Source organism: Triturus cristatus, chromosome 4_2 (assembly GCF_964204655.1).
Source record: "Triturus cristatus chromosome 4_2, aTriCri1.1, whole genome shotgun sequence".
Classification (NCBI taxonomy): domain Eukaryota; kingdom Metazoa; phylum Chordata; class Amphibia; order Caudata; family Salamandridae; genus Triturus; species Triturus cristatus.
In genome coordinates, this window is record NC_140586.1 from 735,632,763 (window position 1) to 735,655,481 (window position 22,719).

Here is a 22,719-nt window from a genome sequence, read left to right on the forward strand (position 1 = left end):
TTCCTCCTCTACACCCTACCCACCATATCTCATGACTGTTTTAGTTGGCTAGACCAAATAATACTAATGTTGTCACACATTGATAATGTTATAATGATGACTGATCAACATAGAGCCACACCATCCCAATTAGCTCCTAAAAAAGTTTGTCCTGAACATTAGGAGTCTTTTTAATCCTAATCAATACGTCTTTGAATCGACACATAAGGGCAGGCACATCCTAGATCGTATTTTACTATGCCAAATATGGTATCCAAGCTGGAGGTAAATAAGTCTGTCTAGTGAGACCATTTTCTACTAAATTTTAATATTTTATATACGCCCTTGTCAAGCTTAAAAAAACAAGTGTTTTGAAAATTAAATCACGCCCCTGGAATAACATTTCTCCTAAACTTATCTCAAATACAATACTTGAAACACAAAACTCCCCACCCTTACTCCAGAGCAAACTGAGTCAAAATGATCCAAATGTTTCAATTAATTACTTTTGCCAGCTCATTAATTTCATTGTGGACTCCGTAGATGCTTATTGAGATATAAAAAATAACAAATACGCATAGAGGTTGAAGTTGGTTCACCTCACCTTAAAAGGTGAAAAACTGTATTGAAGAAGATAGTAAAGAAGTGGCGGAGGAACCTTCATTCAGAAGATAAAGAGGCCTATGCTCAACAACTACAAAAATATAATTACCTAATAAAAAATAAATATTCTCAAATCCTTAATTACTACTAAAGAAGTGTCAAGAGTGTAATAGGTTATTGAAAGTAGCCCATCTAACTAGTTCTTCAGATGATCCCTTTCTCTAGGCTATTTATGGAAAGATTTAAATTACTCCGTATACCTCAACATCCTTAATGCTTCCTCTGAAAATTGAATAATTCTTTGGTCTTTTAAAAAATTAGATTTTCTGACCTATTCTGAAGAAGCTCAATCCGGATCCTAACATGATAGAAAGCTTTAGGCTTGTTTCTCTCAAAACTTTCCTGGCCAAAGTATTTTTTAAAAAAAAGGGTGTTTCCAACATAAAAATGTGGTTGACACCAATCACCCCCTCTCCCCAATTCAAGCTGCATTTAGACATATATGCAGTGTGGAACAGGTGGTAATCTACGCTTGAGCTACCTAAAATAATTGGTAGATGAATGTGACAAGGGAATCCTAATTCTTTTAGACCTTTCAGGTGCCTTCAACTTAATTGGCCACAACGTACTTATATGGTGTCTAGAGAAATTTTCTATAAGGGGACAGTCCTCTCTTTTTTTGGGACAAATTAATCCATATTGGAATCCTCTAACAATTAATTTCTCAAAATAAATTTCTTAAATGGAAGCATACCTCAAGGTTTGATCTTAACCCCATTATTTCTAAACCTTTGTTGGGTTCTGCTAGTTAAGATTTTGCAGAAACTAGACATCCGAACATATTTTTACAGAATCCATCTGCAAGATTATCTCTATCTCAGAAGAGCTTGGTCAGATTCTGTATCTTTCACTTTCCATCACCCACAACTGGATGACTAGAAATTTCCTTAAACTGAATCTGTCCAAAATGTAAATAATTCCAGTCTTGAAAAGTATGCTAAACTGGAACAGCTTCTTGTGACCAGTTTAAGGGGCAGCTGTACTCTACCTGCTGCTTGGGTGTGAAACCAAGGCCTATCCTAGATATCCACCTTACTCTTCTACTTCGCTGTAAAGTCCTTCTTCTGGCAGCTAGGAATCTGCGAAGAAGTCTCCCTTCCTAGCTTTCCTATCAAAATAACAGTGGCAAATGTGTGTATCCAAGCAAAACTAGACTAGGGCAGTGCTATGTTTTTTGGCCTTCCTAAAAAGTCCATTAAATGCCTACAACCTATTAAAAATGCCATAATGAGAATAATATGACATTTAAAAGAACAGATCCTATTTTAACATAGAGAAGATTAGTCAATGAATTTGTTTGAAGTTCAAAAATACTAATTGGCTCTTGAAAATCCCTCCTGTTCTAAGTAAAGAAAAAACCTACCAACATTTATAAAACTGGTGAAAAATTGGGTCTACTAGCCAATATTCTTCTAATGACCATAATGGTAGATTTTCACAGACTTTCTCTACCTAGAAATTCTATATTATGAGCAGTCTTCTAAATAAAAATAAAATCATATTGTGATGTGGTTAATTAAAGGTTTGGCACACATCATCCCTCCAAACAGTTGTACTCCACAGTGGAACCTTAACTTGGGCTTAACTGTTTTTGTACATAAATCATTCAATCCTATGCATGGTTACTTCTGTGTTTCTTGGCCCTGAAAATTATCTGGGTGTTTTTTGTGTTTTCTTTACTTGTTGCATGAGTCGACTGAAGACACTTTCATTACAACTATTCTAAACCACCTTTCCTGACAAATTGGTGCTAAGGACATGGGCCTTCTTACCAAAAGTTGTAACTCCCTCCCATGTTGGGCAATTGATCACTTTAGCAGCATTCTCTGTTACTCCTCAACTCTCAAAAACGAAGGAAAGGATCAGTCAGTTGAATCCCTAAAGGACTTTGAGTTTCAATCTCTCTCATTCTAAGGCTTGTTGAGTGGACGATCAGCTGTTTGTGGGGTTTCCTGAAGTGAGGAAAGAAAAGGCTTGCACAGAAGAGTGCCCAGTCGAGGTGAATAGATCTCTGTAACATTTGTGCTATGCATTGTCCAAGAAACAGCATACTGAAGACCTGAGAGCCCATTTCACTAGAGTCAAGGCTGCTACAACGGTGTTGGCGTGAGGGATGGTTGTCCTTAGCATCTGCTAGGCTGTGATGTAGATATCAGTTGACACATTCATGAAGTAATGCTGCCTTCTTAAGCAGGCGTGGCGTGAAGGACCCTTCACTCACCTGGATTCTGGAAGTTTTTTTCATTTGAGTTCACTTGACCGACTCTTCACTTATGGGATGTACTACTTTCTTATTTATTCTAAAGGTCAGGGTTCTAGAGTTGGACGTATCGATAACAACAAGTTACTTACTATCTGTAAAGCTCTTTGTGGTGGATGCTATATCTAACTGCAGATTGCACTCTGCCCTCTCACTTACCCATTCTGTAGAGTGGTCTCTGTTTAACATTTAAAAAAAAGTCCCAAGTTAGATAGCGGCATGCTGTCACCAACAGTTTGCACTCCATGTCTAAGGGCACTGAAAGGTAAATTACAAGTAACTGCTGGTGCAAAAGGGTGGCACAAAAACGTGGCACTTACATATGGCTCTGCTCTATCACTTGCAGTGGTATGGAGTCAGTGCGTAGCTGTATGGCACCACCTACAGACGCACAGGACACTGCTGAAAGAAATCATCTGATAGAGACTACTCGCCGCACATTCCTTGACGTAGAATTATCCCCAGGTGTGAGACTGGATCCAGAAAATCCTTGCCACAGCACCTCCGGGGGGTGGTACGTAACATCAGCTAGGTCACATAAGTCCCACCCCGGCGCGCTGACGTCAGTTTCCTTCTTTTCCGTGTGCAACGCGGATTCGGAGTGTGCCCCTTGGCCTTTTTTCGGGCCTCTTAGCGCCTTGAGTTGGGAACAGTGTACCATGCCTTCGAGCTTCAAGACGTGCACTTCGTGTGCATGTCAGATGTCGGCGACGGACCCTCACACTACTTGCATATGGTGCTTGGGCGAGCACCATGACTATGGACTGTGAGGCTTACCATCATCTTAAACCGAAGTCCCGGCGGGAGCGCCGGATGAAGTTGCTGTCGGCCCGCTTGTCCAGGTCGGTGTCGTCGCAGCGTCCGTCTCCTACCTCGGACAGGTTCATGGGCTGCCGTTTTCCGCTGCGGCATCATCCTTCGCCGAGGCCCCATCGTCGTCGTTCGCCCACAGGTAAGTCTTGCAGTTTGTTGCCGAGGCCTTTTCCTCCTTCGGCAGAGGGCACCGGTCCTTCCTGGGATGTGCTCCCTTGTCCGTCGCCACCTTATCCGCCGTTTCCCGGCGTTGAGGCGACGAGGGCCCAGATGCAAGCCTACACTACGGCTCTGCAGGCTTCCTTGAGCCCTTCCCCCCTCCTCCTCCTCTTCCTGCGCTGTCCGTAGATTCCTCGCCATGCGCGGGGCCTTCTGTGGACTCTCCGCCAGCTTCGCCCCTGACTCGTTCGGCTTCAGGTGTTGGAGGTTGTGGTGCCATCGAGGTGCGGCCTCTCGGAGTTCCCCTCTTCGGCCCATGGCCCCCCGGCCTTGCCGCAAAGCCCCGCGGGGTTCCCTGCGGTGTCGCCGGGAGGTCGCCAGGACTCGGGGCTCGCCCTCCAGCACCCCTCGGTCCTCTGGACAGGCGGCTGTCTTCCCGGAGGCCGATCCGACGCCTCTCCGGCGTCACCGGCTTTCCTCCCCGGCGCGGGTGGAGGCCGAGACTCGGGACGCTGGTGGACACTTCGGCGCCGGCCGAGGACTCCTTGGGGGCTGTGGTGGACTCTCCGGCGCCGTCCTGACGTCGGATCGTCGACTCTTCTCCGGAGGTCCCTTCCTCTCAGGAGGGTTGTCGTCTCCTCTTCGCCGGAGACTGGACGCCTAGTTGTAGCCTTTTCTCCGGCAGATTCCAGGGCGGGTTCTATGCCGTCTCCACATTCACAACCCCCGGAACTGCTCTTCTGTTCTCTGCAGTTGTCTGCCCCGCAGGCTTCTCCGCCCTCTCCAGAGACCCCTCCGGTCCCCCACTCGTCAGTGGTTTCCCATCTTTCAGGGGCTTGTCTTTGCTCCCTCCAGCAGGGCACGGGGACGGGCGTCTCAGTCTGCAGCCTTCGCCCACGGAGGAGTTGCATTCCCCCCATGTCGCCCTACGGAGGCGAGTGTGGCCTTTGTCCGGGCCATTTTCACAGCCACTGGCATTCTGCAGATGGGGAATCCGGTTGCCCCACTCCCTTCGGACCACTTGTTAGAGGTTCTCCACCAGGGCTCTGGTGGAGGGGAGCTGCTTCTCCCATTTGAAGCATCACTCCATAACTCTCCTCTGGGGGCTTGGGGTCGCCCTGCAACGGGGGATCCGGTGCCTCAACCGTCCTGCTCCGCATGATCCACTTTGTCTTTTTTCCCACCCCTCGGCCCAGGGCCCTGTCCTGCGGGCTGCTTTTTCTTCCTTTTCTTCCGTGCTGCTTCCCCCATCACGGGAGGCTCGGTGGCTGGACTCCTGGGGGCGTAACATTTTCACCTCCACTAGCGCTGCTCTGCATGCCCTCAACACACTTTGTGTGTTGGCCAGAGCTACTTCCGATCTGTGGGATTCCGCGGAGTCCCTTGTGTCTCGTGCCTCCCAAGAGAGTGCCCGCGCGAATTTGCGGCACCATTTGCGGGAATGTTGCGAGTTAGCTACTTTCATTCTCCGTTCGGCCTTGAACGTCTGATTCCCTCGGCCGTGCTATGGCGAGTTCTGTGTCCCTCCATTGCCATGCTTGGCTGCGGTATGGTGTCGGGGAGAGGTGTGGCGCTGCGGCCAGGGCGACTGACTCTGGAATCTGGGTATCACGGTTCGATCGCCGGCGGCAGATTAGCCCAGCACCATGTGACACTGGGCAATAGCTTGCTTAATCTTCCCGACGGCCCCCAGCGCCTAGAGACCCTTACGGGTGAGTGTTTGCGCTTTACAAATGTGGAAATCATCTTTCCAGAGAATGTTCGGGAGCGTGTTGTGGATTTACCCTTTGATGGGGTTTTATTTCACACCCACGCGGACTCGGCTATTCAGAGACTCCTTGCGGGGTTCTGTCCTCCTCCTCCGTAAGCTCGGCTCTCTGATGCCTTATGGGAGGCGTTATTCCTTCTTCTCCTTGGGGCCTTAGTTTTAGTTGGCCTTTTGTGTGCTGTGTGCGGCTTTGAGTGCCTTCAGGTTCTTTCAGTTGGCCCTTTATTCGTTTGGCTGCTGGTTCAGCCCTTCAGCTTGTGGTGTGTGTTTTTTGCTGTTGCGTGCAGCGGTATGGGTCCTCAGGTTGGGCCCTTTGTGTCTTTTTTGGCTGCTTCGTGAGCCGTCCATGGTGTTTTACACTGGTCTTTTCGGTTCTTGGCCTCTGATGCGGGTTTTCCTAAAAGGTGTTTGGCTGCTTGGTAAGCCATCTGTGGTGTTCCCACAGGTCTTATATGTTCTTGACCTCTGCTGCGGGTTTTCCTAAGATGTGTTTCCCTGGTTTTGTTCAGGGACGATTCATACCCTAGGTGGGGTATTTGTTGGCTATTGTATAGCCATGTTTTAAGCTGGGCGGGCGTGGAAACCTTTTCAGGTTCTTTGCGTTCCCGTATACTGCTTGGCGCGGTCTCTATCTCCTCTTCGCCTCTGGGTCATCGGGCCGACCCTTGTCATATTGATTACAGCGTTGTGTCTTGGTGTTTCCACCTCGTTCTCAGACGGTCCGGCTGGGGCCTGTCTGTCTTCGTCTTGCGCTCGCCTTGTTCTGAGCCACTGCTTCTTAGTATTTGCCAGCTGTTGCTGCGTGTGCATGGTAGTTTTGGTACCCCTCCATGGGACTCGCCGTGTCAGCGTGTGTTACTGTCCCTTGTGTGTTGGAGCTTTGCGCATCTGTGTCTTCTTTCTCACGTCTAAGCTTTTCGGCTGTGGAACCGTTCCAGCTTTGTTCCCTACTTCGGGATGGACACCCATTCGGCTGTTCCCTTCGCTGTGTGTGTGTGTGTTCTCCTGGGGCGGGCTCTGCCTCCGTTCCATCTCTTCTACTAGGAATTGCAAGTGGTTCTTTTCTTCCTTTGGTACTAGCTTGGTGCTGTCTGCCCCTCCGGTTTTTCTCGCGGACGCTCTTTGATCCTCAGGTCAGCCTGTGGCATCCTGGCCTTCCCTTCTCCTTGTTCTTGCTCACTTCTGCTTGGTGGGGGTTAGGCCGTCCTTCTTGTACCCATACCACATCCCCTGTTGGAGCCCTGTGTCTTCCAAGCTGGTGAGGTTCTCTCGCAGACCCTCCTCTCCTCTGGTTATGGCTAGAGTATCTATTCTACGTTAAGGAATCTGCGGCTAGTAGTCTCTATCAGAAGTACAAGTTACTTACCTTCGGTAATGATGTATCTGGTAGAGACAATTCTAGCCGCAGATTCCTTCATGACCCGCCCTTCCTCCCCGTTCTGCGAGGTCCCTTCAGCTGGTCTTCTGCAATCGCCTCCCTCCGGATGGCATTGTCTCCCATGGGTGCCATCTTTCTCTTCCTCCCTGGCGGGTTGCTTCGTTCGGTTTCTTTTTCCGCTCCTTCTTTGGTGGTCATTGGACGGTAGGTCAGGTGTACTTCTGCGTCCCTTCACCCTGGTTATTCCAGTGTGGGGTCTACTCATACTCTCTCTCCCTCAGTGCTTGGGATTTGTTGCCTCCTCCGCAATCCTCTAGGTTGAGGTTTCTTGGCTGTGCTTCTGCCCTTCGCTTCTTACAGGGGATACGACACACCTTGGTAGTGTTGTCTTGGGGTGCTTTGTCGTTCACTGTTATAGATTGTGGTTGCTGCCTTTATGTCATCTGCCACGTCATTTTTGTCAGGTTTTTCTGCCTCCGGGAGGTTATTGCCCTTGCTTTGCAGGGTTGCTTCTCACAGTGGTGCTCTGCTCTTTCCATGATTTTCAGTAATGTTAGTGCCTGGCACTGTTCCTGATGGTGGTGTTCTTCACCATTCACTTCTTCCCTTTTTGTTTCACTTTTTTCGTACACTGTTCCCATACTCTGTTTTGTTGGTGATGGCGCCGCGTTGTGGCGTGGAAAAGTTTTCCGAAGAAAACAGACGTCAGCGTGCCGGAGTGGGACTTATGTGACCTCGCTGACATCATGTCCGCGGACAGCATCCGGGCGGGGTCGCGTGGTACCGACCCCCAGCGCGGGGAGGTGCTGTGGCAAAGATTTTCAGGATCCAGTCTCCGGCCTGGGGATAATTCTACATTAAGTCTGCGGCTAGAATCGTCTCTACCAGATACATCGTAACTTGTACACCTGGGGTATATTCTAAAGATTAGGAATCTGCTGTTAAAGTATCCACCAGAAAGAGCTTTACTTAAGGTAAGTAACTTGTTCATTAGTGACAAAGCTTTTGCACAGTATGAATTATTAAATTGCCTTTCCTATACTTATATTTGACTTTGTGGCAGTTACTACACTGACATGAGGGGCCAAAGCACGAGCATATTTAACCAAAGATTAAGTAGCAAGCTTACTGTTCTTGTTTTTTCTGTTTAAGAACAGCATATTGAATTGGTTGACAAAATCTATTTTCGTACATTTACTAATGGACTGTCTTTTATGTTTCCACAACAGCCACTGATTTTACACTGAAGACTTCAGATTGCATCGACACGGAGTATCCTGTCAAAATATTAGACACAAGACAGGGATGCTTGTGGTATAAGAAGGATGACAGGTTCAAAATCCCAAAAGGTGAAGAAAACCCACTATTTATGTAATAGACTTTGTTTCCTATTTGTGACTGGGCTTTTATTTACCTTACAAAATATGTTTAGAAATATTCAAACTGACAATGAGTGATGGAGATTGGGGCAAAAGTGTTAGAAGCTGGAAATAGAAGAGTGAGCAAGAATATTGATTGATTAATTGGTCTGAGTTAATCATGACCATGGGGGAAGCAGTGAGCTAAAGGGGTGGGAGTGGGGGAGAGGAGGATGATGGCGGGGGAGCTGATTTTCGGGGGCCAGAGTCATGAGGTTGTAAGTTACTGAGTGATTGGTGGCCAGATAATCACTCTGAGGGAGAAGTACTTTGGAGGGATTTATGTGGAATTGAAGTGATCTAGAATGGTGATGAGCTTCAGTGGAAAGACAGTAACGAGAGGGTGAAAATTGATAGTGCAAGAAAGTAAGGAGGGTGGAACGCGAAACAGGGTTAATTGGTGATGCAACGATAGGAAAGAGATTTGTGTGTAGTCCCTGTACGGTTATTCCAGGATTGACAGTGGAAAGGCAGTGCTATGTTGAATCTTTCCTAAATCCACATACTTGAATTCCCTGTAGTTGGGTTTGGAGTCCCACTGTAACTTGAAAATAGCAGCATATATTTTAACTGCACTTGATATTAAACACTGCCACTGTAGTAGCACTATTACTTAATTGGAGACGATCTCCATGTTACTGGTGAGGTGAGATAACTGTCCTATATTTGGATTTGCTGCTGCATAAAGTAAATTACAACCCACTTGGCAGCCCTCTGTCTCAAGGGGCTGCTTCAGAGGATGGAACATGGACAGAGATACTGAACTGGTCATGTTTTTCACTGTCATAAAAGCCTCTTCAGATCTTGCAGGTCTTGTGGAATACTGTCTCTATATGAGGATTCTCACAGTGATCGCTTTTATTGTAGCAGTTTTATTTGCTGCAAATCCACCCCACGGGCATTGGAGCGTTTTAGGCATGAGTAGATTAAGTGATTTGCCCAGAATCACATTATATTGAGCTGACGCAGGGACTTGAATCTGGTTGCCCCCAGTTGCAATGTCAGCAGCTATGGCAATCCTCGTCCCTTTCTCTGGGCTTGAGTCAGTACACAGCGCAACCTGAAAAGGCATAACATAAGAATCATTCAAAACTTACTAAAAGAGTGGCCTCCTATGACAATATAGCATCAACTTCAAAGGAGCCCTCTTGGACATAGCCCTTTTGTGGTTTAATGTCAAGTTCTAAGAGGTCCTTGTCAGAATTATCACTGTTTTTCTTTTTGTGGACATCAAGTGTCACTGACCTCAGTGTCTACATTTCACGTTGCATGCTCCGATGACGTTATCATAATGTCACTTTTCTCCCCTACCTGGATTGCCACAGAATAAAGCATTGACTGTTCTACTAACATGGAATCTCTTCAGCAGTAGTTATTCCCATATTTACAGCTTCTTCATTGAAAGCCCAATTGCACGTAGTTGCAGTCTACAGGGTCTCATCAGCGATACTGTTTCCATAGGTTTATCACTGCCATTTACAGCAACTTCAACGCACAACCAAATGCGACAGACCTCGCCAAACGCCTCCCGATCTTATCCAAAGAACCAATGCTAACCACATGGCCTGTCAACACCTCAGACAAAACTGCCTCCACTGTGAAGGCCATCCACTTGGGGGCCCCCTCAGATGCGTACTTCAGAGGACTGCAACCAATCAGTACCATGCTCACAACCATCCTGAATGCCTCCACCTCTTCCATGACTTTCCCAGATGCTTGGAAACACGCAACTGTCCTCCTATTGCTGACGAAACCTTCTGAAGACCCTTCAATGCTCGCCAACTACAGACCAATCTCCCTGCTACCATTCCTGGTCAAGATTAGAGAAAATGATCAACAGACATGTTACTAAACACAACTCAATGACCACTCAGTCTGGTTTCAGACCAAAGCATAGCACTGAAACTCCCCTCATCACCGCCACGGATGAAACCCGCATGACTCTAAACAGAGGAGACACGGTGGCTCTCATCCTCCTTGACCTCTCTGCATCATTTGACACAGGCTACTACCCCTTCCTCATCCCACTCCTACACGACATTAGAATCCAATAACATGCACTCCGATGGATCTGCTGCTTTCTGACTGGAAGGACCCAGTCAGTCTGCCTGGCACTGTGCACCTTGTATGCCTGCAATCCCATCTGCAGAGTTCGCAACGATCCTCCCTGAGCCCGACCCTCTTCAACACATGCACAATCCCTCTAACCAACATCTTCCGCTCTCATAATATCAATGTCCTCTCCAATGCTGATGACACGCAACTCATCATCAAAGTCTTTATTTCGGTAAAAATACCATAAAAGTCACAAAGATTCAAGGGATAAGTTTCGTACATATCAATATAAATCGTACAATGGACTTCGATAATAAAAGCAGTACAATATAAGAATATCATTGGGTGTAAAAATTTAACTAACAAACGTTAAAATGAACAAAAAATTAAGAGCTAGGGGTAATATGTGGGTCGTAGTTATTGTCACAAGTTCATACCAGCTGGTCCCATTTCAGGAGTAGAGACGTGTATGATGACATCAATTACATTCGCCAGTGCAACAGGCCATATTGTTCATCGCGAATACCATCCCACAAAAAGGGTTAAAGTGCTGATTTGGCAACGTCCTGTTACTAAGGCGCAGGCAAACTTTAAGATTACATATTTGGTATGAACCAGATTCTGATGCAGATGCCTTGGCTGCTCTTGATTAAGTTCTTCAATTAGGCAAATCTTTATTTCCATCACAGGTTTATATCCACGTAGAACGTTAATGTGCAAAATCTGGCATAGTACCGTTATTAGAAAAGCAAATCTTAAAAAATTCAGTCACCTATCAATGTGCTAAAAGCATTACAAAAAATGTATACTAACATATAACAAGACTAAAAAGTATTACTTGCATTTTTAAGTTTGCTGTTCTATGTGGAAAATGTGTTTAATGAGGAATTAGATATGTATGCTGCTCACAGGGTTAAGTCGGGAGGGAATCAACGCCCTCCTGATTGCCCATGCATTTCCCAAATATTTTGCAGTTGCGCACACAAATAGGGGTCTTTCATCTGATTTCAGTATGCGCAGAGCCACTCTAAAGTCTCGAGTGCCAAGTTCTCTGCTCCTAGGTTGGGTGTATGCTTTGCATGCGAAGAGGAAGTGGGCCGTGGATTCTTGTGGGCAAGAACAACAAGGGCAGCCTATTATACAACCATGAGTTGGTGAATGCATTGATGGGCAGGCTGCCAAGCCTGAACTGAATGTATAGCTTCCTATCAGCCGGCACTTTTTTGATGTCGAGATACCTTTCAAGGATACAGCTGTGCTTAAAATCACTGAATTCCTCATTGTCTCCCCTGGTTGCTAGCTAAATAGGCGATGTGCTCAACCTCTTCCCAATAGAGAGATTTGATCTGTCTTCTAGTGAGGAGTATTGGGTAAGTCTTTCTCTCCTACACGGACAAGACGCCCAATACTTGGATCAAAATCAATGCCTGCATGACTAAAATCACCCACTGGATGAAGACCAACTCTCTAAAGATCTTTGGGAAGAGCACTTCACAATGGGACTCCACCTGGTGGCTAACCGAGCTATGACCAAGACCCTGCCTCATGCTTCCATACGCTGAAGATGCTTGGGAAGCTTTTCAAATGGCTCCCAACCAGCACCCAGAAAGCCATCACACACATGCTGGCCAGAAGCAATCTGGACTACCGGAACACCCTCTATGCGATATCAACAAACAACTCACCAGAAGGCTGCCGACTATTCAGATCTTTGCGGTCAGAATCACTCTCAACCTCCCATGCAGAACTCACATCGCACCTGAAAGGCCACTCACGCTCCCTTCACAAATGAGCATAATTCGACTCCTCACCCACACTTTCACAGCACTACATAACACTGACACAGCATACCTCCACAATTGCATTTGGTTCCACAAACCTTTCAGACACCTCCGCTCATCCGGTCTCCTACTTGCACAAATCCCACAGATTTGGAAAAGCAGTTGAGCCTTCTCCTACATCCCTCGTAAAGGGTGGAATAACCTGCCACTACACATAAGAGCCTCCTCTCCAGTTCTTCAATTCTGGAAGAAACTAAATACCTGGCTTCTCAAGTCCCATTAAGACCTAGGGGCGCCTAGACTCACAGCTGCTCAGCACCAGGATACCCTCCTGAATTATAGTGCTTCCTGCAAATCTGCATAACATCTGTCAAAACTACGGTTGTATTCTGCTGCTTTGCAGAAGCCTAATTAATGCACAATCATTTTGCTCTCTGACAGGGGTATTACCACAGTCAATCAAAGTATCTCCTCAACCACCAACCAGAACCTATAACACGGGGAAGTCTACAGAACAATTTATATTCTGACGCAAGAGGCTATAAAATGCCAAGAGCTGGATGATGAAAAAGATGAAAAGTCTGAATGGATTAAAATCTCAAATACCTTCACAAGGAATTTTCTTTTTATTATTGGAAAGGCAATGAGATAATTAAAAATAGATGGAACGCATCGGAGTGGGTATAGCCCAGGCATCTTATGGGTCAACATGTTTCAGCCTTACAATTGGCCCTGAAAGGGGTCCTGGGCTTTCATCACAACCGGAATCTCTATTCCATTTAAAAAAAAAAAAACAGTATGCTCACTGCCAAAAGTAATTTGCTTACTCTGCAAGGTTCCCCATTGGGAGGAGTCATATGCTAATGTAGGCTTAGTGACTGGGTGAGACCTTTGCTGAAAGTGTAACTATATGGCTCCTGAAAGTTAGACTCCTCTCGAGTGCCCCTCCGGGCAAAAGCAAAGCGATCTCGTAAATCTTGCATAATAAGCATATAATCCATTGGGAAGGTATTTGAGATGTGTATCCTTTCACACTGGATCCCTCTCCTTACTCTCTTCCAAGAGTACTCCTAGTGTACACACACAGAGCATATTCACCTCTAGAGATTTTTTGGGTGAGGAGGGTAGGCAATGAAGAAGTATGACACTCAGGTCTGGTCTTTGACTAAGACACAAGTGGACATCAAGGTCCCCAACATATGGGTAATTCCCAAGATAAGGACCCTGTTATAATTTTGACTGTCTGTTCACTTTTTCTACATGAGTTTTATTGTGTGTGGTGGGAGACACAAACATAGACTCCCAAATAACTTCCTCTCGTTCCCCTGATCCTCTTAATTTTGGGGATCCTTTGTTATAGAAGAAAGCTGAAGCCTACATTTCAGAAGAAATGCCCCAGACACCTAGAAAAACTTCCTAGAAGGAGTGGAGAAATGTAGTATTAGAATGGATGTAGCCTATGTCAACATGGATGACCTACTTTTCTGGAGATTTGTATAACTGAAAATTCCATTTGATAGCCATTACACCAGACCCTTTGTCATATTTGAAACATTGCTGCACAGAGCGCCTCCTAGTCCTCTGATGCAGTTAATCCCAGGCTTGATAGAGCCAATGATGGAAATTGTTTTTACACCAGCTATAAATCTGGTGAACCTCTGTATTTTAGCTTGCATTATATTACAAAATATTGTCTCACGATTTCCTGTTTTTCACAACTGATCCTCAAGAGGACCTCATAACTGTGCCTACAGTAAGGGGCATAATAAGTGTTAGCTGTTTCCGACATCTATGCCATCTTCAGTTGACACGTAAGAGCGTGGTAAGTTAGATGCAGTGGGTAATAGGATTACAAAATATGTTATCACTATGAAGGCTGCAGTTCCTCTCACAGTCCTGGAGAGAGATGATCTATCCCTGAAGGAGCTTTCATTGATAACCTTGATAATACAGATGTTTGTGGACATAAGCCAATACCCAACAGAAAATGATAAATCCCCCCTTTACAAGCATCACCCAATTCGGATGTCATGCTTAGCAAGGTGTACCAGATGAAGAGAGATGCTGACCCTGAAATATGAATGGGTCTGCCTAATTGGAAAGAGTGCCAGAGACCTCATTATAGATTGCCTGAATGGCATAGCTACCATTAATTTATGACGGAAATCTTCCAATTAATGTGAAGAGCTGGCCGTTCACTGCCTTGACTTTACTTTTATGGGTTTATGGATAACTCGCACTTCATCTTCTATTGCCATTTGAGTGTAAAATAATATCTCATAGAGACAACTAGCCGCAGATTCCTTCATGTAGAATTATCCCCAGGCGTGAGACTGGATCCGGAAAACTTTCTTGCCCAGCATCCCTGCGCTCCGGACGTACGGCATCACGCGACTCCGCCCAGGTGTCGTACGCGTACGTGACGTCAGCGAGGTTACATAAGTCCCACCCCGGCGCGCCTACGTCAGTTTTTTCCTTCTCCGCGTGCAACGCGGATCCGGTTTGTGCTCCGTGTGTGGGAACAGTGTGCGAATGCCTTTGGGCTTTAAAACTTGCACGTCGTGTGGCCGCCTCATGTCGGCAACGGATCCTCGCCCCATCTGTATGTGGTGTTTGGGGGAGCACCACAACTCCACTGATTTTGAGGCGTGCCAGCAGATGAAGCCGAAATCACGGCGGGAGCGCCGGTTGAAACTTCTTTCGGCTCGTGTGTCCAGGTCGGCGTCGTCATCTCGCCCGGCCCCTGCGGAGGGTTCTCGGACCCGCGGCTTCCCTTGCTGACTTCGATCTTCTCCCAGGTCGCAAGAGCGCCGCTCACATATTGGTAAGTGTCGCAGTTTGTCCCCGAGGGTCGGGTTTCGGCCTGTCAGGGCGTGGGCTCTCCACGGGTGGTGCGGCCCCGCGTGTCGTCCCCTTATCTGCCGTTTCCTGGCATGGGGGCGACCAGAGCCCAGATGGAGACATGTGCAGCGGCTTTGCAGGCCTCGCTGGCTTCTCCTCCTCCTCCTGGGACGTAAGCGGATCCCTTGCAGTGTGCGGGGCCCTCTGCGGCATCGCCGGCGGCTCCAACCCCGGCTGGTTCGGATCCAGGCTCGGAGGATGTGGTGCCGTTGGGGTGCGGCCCTTCGGGGGGGTCCCTCCTTTAGACCACGGCGCCTCTGCTTCGCCGCAAACTCCCGCGGGAGTCCCTGTGGTGTTGCAGGAGGTCGCCGGGGCTCGGTTCGCACCCCCGAGCCCCTCTCGGTCCTCGGGACAGGCTATGACGCCGGCGGCTGCTGGCCCTGACGGCACCACAGGGGTCGGTGGAGGGCCCTTCTCGCCCTGTCACGGGTCACGGCTGGCGGGGAACTCCTCGGTCCGGCGGCACCCCTTCGCCATCCCGGCTCCGGACCAGCTCCGGTCTCCTGCGCCGTGTGCTGTGTCGGAGGTCGCCCCGGCGTCTCCTCCGGCGCCGGTCGATGCTTTTTCCACGGCTTTGGGAATTTTTCGCATGGGTGATCCAGCTACCCATTTCCCCGCAGATCATCTTCTGGAGGTTCTCCATCAGGGCTCTGGTGGTAGAGAACTGTTGCTTCCCTTCGAGGGTTCCTTCCACTCTTCTCTCTAGGGGACTTGGGGCCGTCCTGCCACGGGGCAACCCGGTGCCCCCAGCACCTTCTGCACCGCCACCATCCGGCACCACGTGATCCGGTGTGCCTTTCTCTTCACCCTTTGACCAGAAGCCCCCTTTTGCAGTCTGCCTTTCCTGCTTTGCCGCTGCTGTTGTCTGCCCTGTCACGGGAGGCCCGTTGGCTGGACTCCTGGGGGCGCAATATGTTTGCCTCGACCAGTGCGGCTCTGCGGGCCCTTAACACACTGTGTGTTTTGGCTAGGGCTACTTCTTGCTTGTGGGACTCGGTGGAGTCCCTTATGTCTGCCGCTTCTCAGGAGTGTGCCTGTGTGGATTTGAGACACCATGTCTTGGATGGTCAGGAGCTGGCGGCATTTATCCTTCACTCCGGTCTGGACATCTCGGAGGTGCTGGGTCATGCCATGGCTTCTTCGGTTGCCCTTCGTCGCCATGCCTGGCTTCGGGACAGTGTGTTCCCAGAGAATGTTCGAGAACGGCTGGTGGGGTGGACCTTCCCTTCGATGGTGCTCTTTTGTTCCATGCCCCTGCGGACTCAACCATCCAGAAGTTCTTGGTGGAGCTTCACCCTCCTCCTCCCCCTCCTTCTTCTCCTCCTCAGTGACCTGCGTGTTGATCTGGTTCTTGGAGCTGTTCGTCCGTTAGGGCGGGTCGCCCCGGTTGTCTGTTCTGTGTGCTTCATGGCCACTCGAGTCCTCCTTGCTGAGGCTGTGGTTCTGTTGGCTGCGGGCCAGCCCTTTTTGACTGTGTGTTTTTCCTTTGGGTTTTTTACACCATGCTGGGCCTGAGATTGGACCTTTTGCGTTTCCCCTCTGGCTGCCTACTGGGTTTTTTGCCGCAGGTCTTTTTTGTTCTCCTTTGCTGCGGAGGTTTCCTCCTAAGAGGTGGGTTGGCTGTTTTATAGCCCTGGTATGTGCTGGGGAGTTGTGGTCGCCTGCGATTTTCTGCTCTTCGTGGCGTTATGATATGTTACGGATGCAACCTTCTTCTTCGCCTTTTTGCTTTGAGTGTTTAGTACTGTGGTGTCCCTGGCGTCTGGCGGAGCTTGCCATTTCCGCCCTCTTGTTCTTTCTGCACCGTTGTGCCTTCTTGGGGCTTTAGTGGGACTGTCATCCTGCCTTCTCCGCTGCTTCCAGTGGGCCTTGCACTCTGTTCAACCTCTTCTCCGGGTGGGGGGGATGGTTCCTGACTTCTGGACCCTCTTGCGGGTGCAGTTTGTCCCTGCGGGGCGTTGGACGATTCTTCCTGAGTGACCTTGAGTTCCCCTTTTCGGCTTCCGCCTGCTTCTTGCTGCTGGCGCCATCCTGTCTGGGATTGCCTTTGCTCTGCCTCCTCTCCTTTGAGTCTCTAGGTTGCTCTTCTCCTTCGGTGCTCCTTTACTTGCCTTGGCTTTGGTCGGAGGTTTTGTTGCCTCACGTGGGCGTGTGGTGTTTGGCCTCTTTGCGCCTTGCCTTGTTTCCTCTGCTGAGTGAGGACACGCTATCTTCTTCATCTCTTCTTTTCCCTTTGCCTGGGGGACGGGGCTCCTCGTCCTGTTTTCGGACTCGGCCCCTGTGCGGTCCTCTGTTATGCCCGGGTGGGTGGGGTCCTCTTGCAGACCCTCCTTCCCCCTGGGTATGGCTAGAGTATCTAGTCAACGTGAAGGAATCTGCGGCAAGTAGTCTCGATCAGATGTACGAGTTACTTACCTTCGGTAACGATTCCAGCCACAGATTCCTTCACGGACCGCCCTTCCTCCCCGTTCTGCGAGGGCTTGTGATCTGAAAGAAACACGTTAGTTAGATTCCTCACCTTAGAATATCCCCAGGCGTCAGGATGGATCCGGAAAGATTTTTGTAGCAATACCCATTGCGCGTCGCTAGGCATAGTCTGCGGCTCCGCGTCCGTCGTTGGCGTCGTGCGCCGGAATGACGTTGTCGGAGTACTTAGACGCCGCCCTCGCGCGCTGACGTCAGTTCTTCTTTTTTCCAAGCCAGACAGCGCTGATCCGGGAAGAGCTTACCCCTTAGTCAATTTTTTACTAACCTTTTTTGACTCTTTTTGGTCTTCTGTCGACTCGACCTTGGTGCCGGTAGGATGCCTGGGTTTAAAGCCTGTGACTCCTGTCATCGACTGATGTCGGTGACTGACCACCATCGCCGGTGCCTTTACTGCCTGGGGGCCGACCACGACACGGAGTCGTGCCCCGATTGTCAGGCCTTGACCTCGAAGGCTAGGCGGGAGCGGTCCCGTAAGCTTCTCGAGCTTCGGCACTCTGCTCCGTGCCGCTCACGGTCCCGGTCCAGGAGGAGGTCCAAGGACTGGTCGCGGAGCCGCAGCCACCATCATCGCTCGTCGGGCTCGAAGTCTTTGGGTAAGTCGAAGCGATCAAAGAAGTCCAAGAGGTGACACCGCTCTTTCGGACTCCCCTCGCCTGTTGCGCGACTCGGCCGAGGGTCAGGGTGATCCCACCCTCGTGGCTCCATCAGAGCCGCAGGAGCCGCGTCCGTCCCCATACCCGCCGGTCCCTGGGACTGACGTGACTCCGGCGGAGGTCAGTGCCTTCCTCTCGGCCATGAGGGGCCTGGCTCCACCGTCGACGCCTGCCAGCGCGCCTTAGGGCCTCGCGGGCTCTACTGGGCGACCTTGCGTGCCGGCGGTGCCGGCGACGACTTCGGTCCCGACGCTGCAGGTCCCCGAGGGATCCAGGCCTGGATCTCTGCCGGCGCCGGTCGACCTCACGACGCCTCCTCCGCCGACACAGGTTCCGCCTCCGGCGCCGTCTCCGGACGATGCTGTTCCCCGGTTTAGCCCCGGTCCGGGCCCGGTGCCGGTGCGGCGCCGATGGATGAGCGTTTCATCTACCGCCCGGCTCTGATCATTCCTCCTGTTAACAGGAATCGGATGACGGGGGCGCCTGGGAGGGGTCTGAGGACCCTATGTCCATACAGGGCCAACTTTCACAGGACTGGGCAGACGAACTGGGGGATGCCAGTGCTCTGGACACCTCCCCGGACGCTGGTTTCATCTCTCCTTCGACTGTGGCGTCGGAGGAAGGTGCAGCTTTCCCAGTGGTGCTGCGCAAGGCGGCCAAAGCACTGGGGTTTGAGTTGCCTGCTGTGGCCGTGAGGACTAACATCCTCACAGAGGTGCTTCAACCGTCAGCAAGCTCCACAGAGCCTCTGCTGCAGTTCAATGAGGCCCTCATAGACGTTCTGCAGGGCACTTGGTCCAAGCCCTCCACAGTTCCTCCTGTGGATTGAAACGTGGCCCGGTGCCACCGCCCTGCTCCGGCCGACCCCAGTTTCCTGTCCCAACACCCCACCCCGAGAGTCTGGTTATCCAGGCCTTAACTTCCCAATCCTCCTTCCCGTCCGCTCCTCCGGATCGGGAATCCCAGAGGCTGGAACAGTTCGGAAAGAAGCTGTTCTCTTCCCTTAGTTTGGGCCTGCGGTCTTTAAACACCGCTTGCCTCTTAGACCGTTTCTCCCACTCTCTGTGGGATACGGTGGAGGACGTGCTGCCCCTGTGTCCGGAGGTGGCCCGGATACGTGTAGGAGAGTAGTGTCTGCTTTCTATGTTCACCCCCACTTTTTGCTTTTGCTTTACTGGTTTTCGACTTAGATGTGGCTGTGGGCCTGCTAATCAGACCCACAGCCCTGCTGTTCTCTCTCTAAATTAATACTATGTACTTTAGGTGCATAACCCATTTGGATAGGATCACCTTATTGGCCCCTGTACAGTGTACCTTAGGTACCCAGGGCATAGGTGTACCCTAGGCCTACCAGGGGCTGCAGCATGTATTATGCCACCCCTGGCCTGGCCTTCCATTATGACACAACTGGCTGATCACTCAGCTGGGGCAAGGTCGTGTAATCACTCCTTGCTTAGGTGTAGTATTCCTATACCTATCTTACATATAGACACATGTGTACCTATCAGTCACTCCTATGGCAGGCCTTAACAATCCTGGAGGCAGAGTGCTTGGTAACATGTGAGATGGTGCTCTAGCATGAGCTGAGCCTGTCTGCAGCTTTCGGAACCATGTCCTTATAGCTGTTCTATGATACAGCCTACCATATACTCTTAAAGTGCCTTATAATCTTAAACGGTTATGGTAACTATGGTTTGGCTGTATCGAAACATGTCGTGTAAGGTGTCTAACACTTTGGAATAATACCCCCATCCCATTTCTGGGGATGAGGATATTATCCCTCCCTTCTAGAGGGAGAAGACATGTTGAAACCTACTTACCCGGTTAAAGTTAACCAGAGCCCCAGCATCACAAAATGGATGCTGCTGCCACGACACACGTCTGACCTCCTGCTGCTGGGAGTGATCCCGGCAAGGGAGGCTTGGACAATAGGTTTCCTGCCTTGGGAGGTGCGAGCACCACCCCAGACAGGCCTTAGTGTATTGGGGCAGGGAGGGATGAATGAAACGAGACACTGCCTGGGGCACACAAGGTGTCCCATGCATAGTCCAGTTCACACCGGTGCTGGGGCACACCAGCCCCAGTCGTGGCGCGAAACTGGACAAAGGGAAGGGGGTGTAACAACCCCCCTCCCAGGTCCCACCCATAAGGCGTGACCTAGCAGGCAACCCAGCCCCCCAGATTAGTATAAGAGTGGTAGCTGGGCCCCAGGAGATTAGATTATCCTGAACCTGCAACTTGAACAGAAACTCTGGACCTTCGACATTCGACGAAAGAAGAAGACTGAAGAATCTCCCTTGTGGCCAAGGAGTGGCTACCCTGTGCAAACAGGCACCATCAAGGGACTTACCTTTTGCTTTGCTGAAGTTCTACGAGGGACCGACTGCAGAGCCCGACCAGAGCCTTGACTTCCATACTTCTCTGACCCTGATCCACATCCACAGCCAAGCTGAGATCCGTGGAGGCGACGAGAGACGTGAGACCGGCTACCTGGGAAAAGTGGCGAGTATCTTCCAGCGCAGCTTCTGAGGTACCCTCGAAGTGGTGCACCAGGGATTGAGAAGCCCCACCCCCAAGCACCATCTGCACCGAAGATCAGCCCCCCACACTCCACGAGTCCTGCGTTGGGGCCCTTCTGCATTTTCCTGCTTGCCGCGTCTGTCCGGTTGCTTGCCCGTTGGCTAGCGGCCTTTGTGACGACACACCTTTAGATCTTCACTGCTGGTTTGGCTCCTCCAGACTGGCTCCAGCTTCTCTGCAAAAGAGAAGCACCCCAGACCTTCCTGGTCTGCACCAGAAGCAAGTCCTCCATTCTTCGTGGGTTCCGCTTGCCAAGGCTTGGTGAGTCCTGGTTCGACTTCGACGCCGCCGACAGCAAGAGCCTTCGTGGGACAGTTCGCCTCCTGGTCCTGGTCGTCCTCGACGTCTCCTGGCACCCGTGGCTGCTGCGACAAGCTTCACCTCTCCACCTGCAATCTTCACGACATCGCCTGGTTCCTTCCTGGTTCCACGTGGTCACTGGCTAGTGACCTTGACTCTGTCCCTTCTGCTTGCAGGTACCCTTCCTTCTTGATCCCGGCCTTGGGATCCACCGGACACTCTGCACTGACTGCCTGTCAGCAACTTTCCTTCAAGCATCCATAGAAGTCCACGACGAAACCCGACGCACGTTCACACCTATGCACCCGCAGCCTGTGGGCTGGGTAACTTGGGTACTTCGGTGCTCACAAGGGTATTGACTATCCTAGGGTCTAGTTTCAGAGTCTCGACTTCCTAGTTGCTCCAGAAGTGTCCTAAAACTGCTTATTTCAGAACTGTACTATTTCTATCGATTATACGCATTACGCGTGAGTGTTTCCACTCTGCACCTGAACCCCGTGGGCCTCCCACTTCCTAACTGTTGGTAGTGTAGTGTAGCCCCAGCGATTCCCGAGGCCTACTCTATTTCCGTGACAGTGGTCCTTATACCACTTCTTTAGTATATGGTTTGCGTGGCCCCTAGGGCCTAACTGTATTACTTACCTTTGTGACTTAATGTATGCTTGAATAAGACTGTGTTGTACTTACCTCGAATCTCATAAAGAGTGCTGAGGGTTTGACTAGAATAAATACACTTTATTTTATATATATATCTGTTGTGGTGTCCATTCATTTGGTATTCAAGGGATTATATATGCTATCACAGCTGGCTTCACATGCCATTCAGAGTTTAGCCTAAGACTGCTCTTGTCCATGCTACCACTAGGATAGCTGGTCTATAAGGTTGACTTTACAACCAATCACCATAAGGGTTGTTTGGACTGATATAAGGTGTACGCTAGAACTAGTGACATCATACATCAGGCCAACTTCTCACAATACGTCTCTCCCAGGCGCTTGCTGACGGGCGAGATGCAGCACAACATGCCATACTGTGTGGACTAGACACCACGGACTCGCTGGGTAGGGCGATTTCCACCACGGTGGCGCTCCGGCGCCATGCCTGGCTGCGGTCCACGTCTTTCTCGGGGGATGTCCAGAGTACCCTCATGGATATGCCCTTTGATGGCACTCGCCTTTTTGGTGAGAAGGCGGATAGTGCGCTGGCTCGTTTTAAGGACTCCCGGGCTACGGCCAGGTCCTTGGGTCTCTCGGCCCCGCGGCCGCAAACTTCCGCCTTTTGCCCCTTTCGTGGCCAAGGAAGGGGCGCCTCCTCACGTCCGCCTAGCCACCGGCCGCAGAACCAACCTGCACGCGGACGTGGATTCCGCCGTGGCGGTACTGGAGGACAACGTGCCGGTCAGTCCACATCCACCCCGGCAGCATCCGCCTCAAAGCCCTCCTAGTCCGAGCTTTCAGGCCCATTCCACGCCAGTGGGCGGCAGAGTTCACCATCACCTGCTCCACTGGCGATCCATCACATCG

The 22,719-nt window shown here is 50.1% G+C and overlaps 1 protein-coding gene across 1 annotated transcript in view; it reads left to right on the forward strand.

Moving 5' to 3' along the window:
- NRDC (nardilysin convertase) overlaps window positions 1-22,719 on the forward strand; it is a 1,316,087-nt gene that overhangs the window by 761,002 nt on the left and 532,366 nt on the right. Inside the window, exon 18 of the mRNA XM_085602630.1 lies at window positions 8,250-8,369. Within this exon, the coding sequence (XP_085458756.1) occupies window positions 8,250-8,369 (120 nt within the window). The remainder of the gene's footprint in view (window positions 1-8,249; window positions 8,370-22,719) is intronic.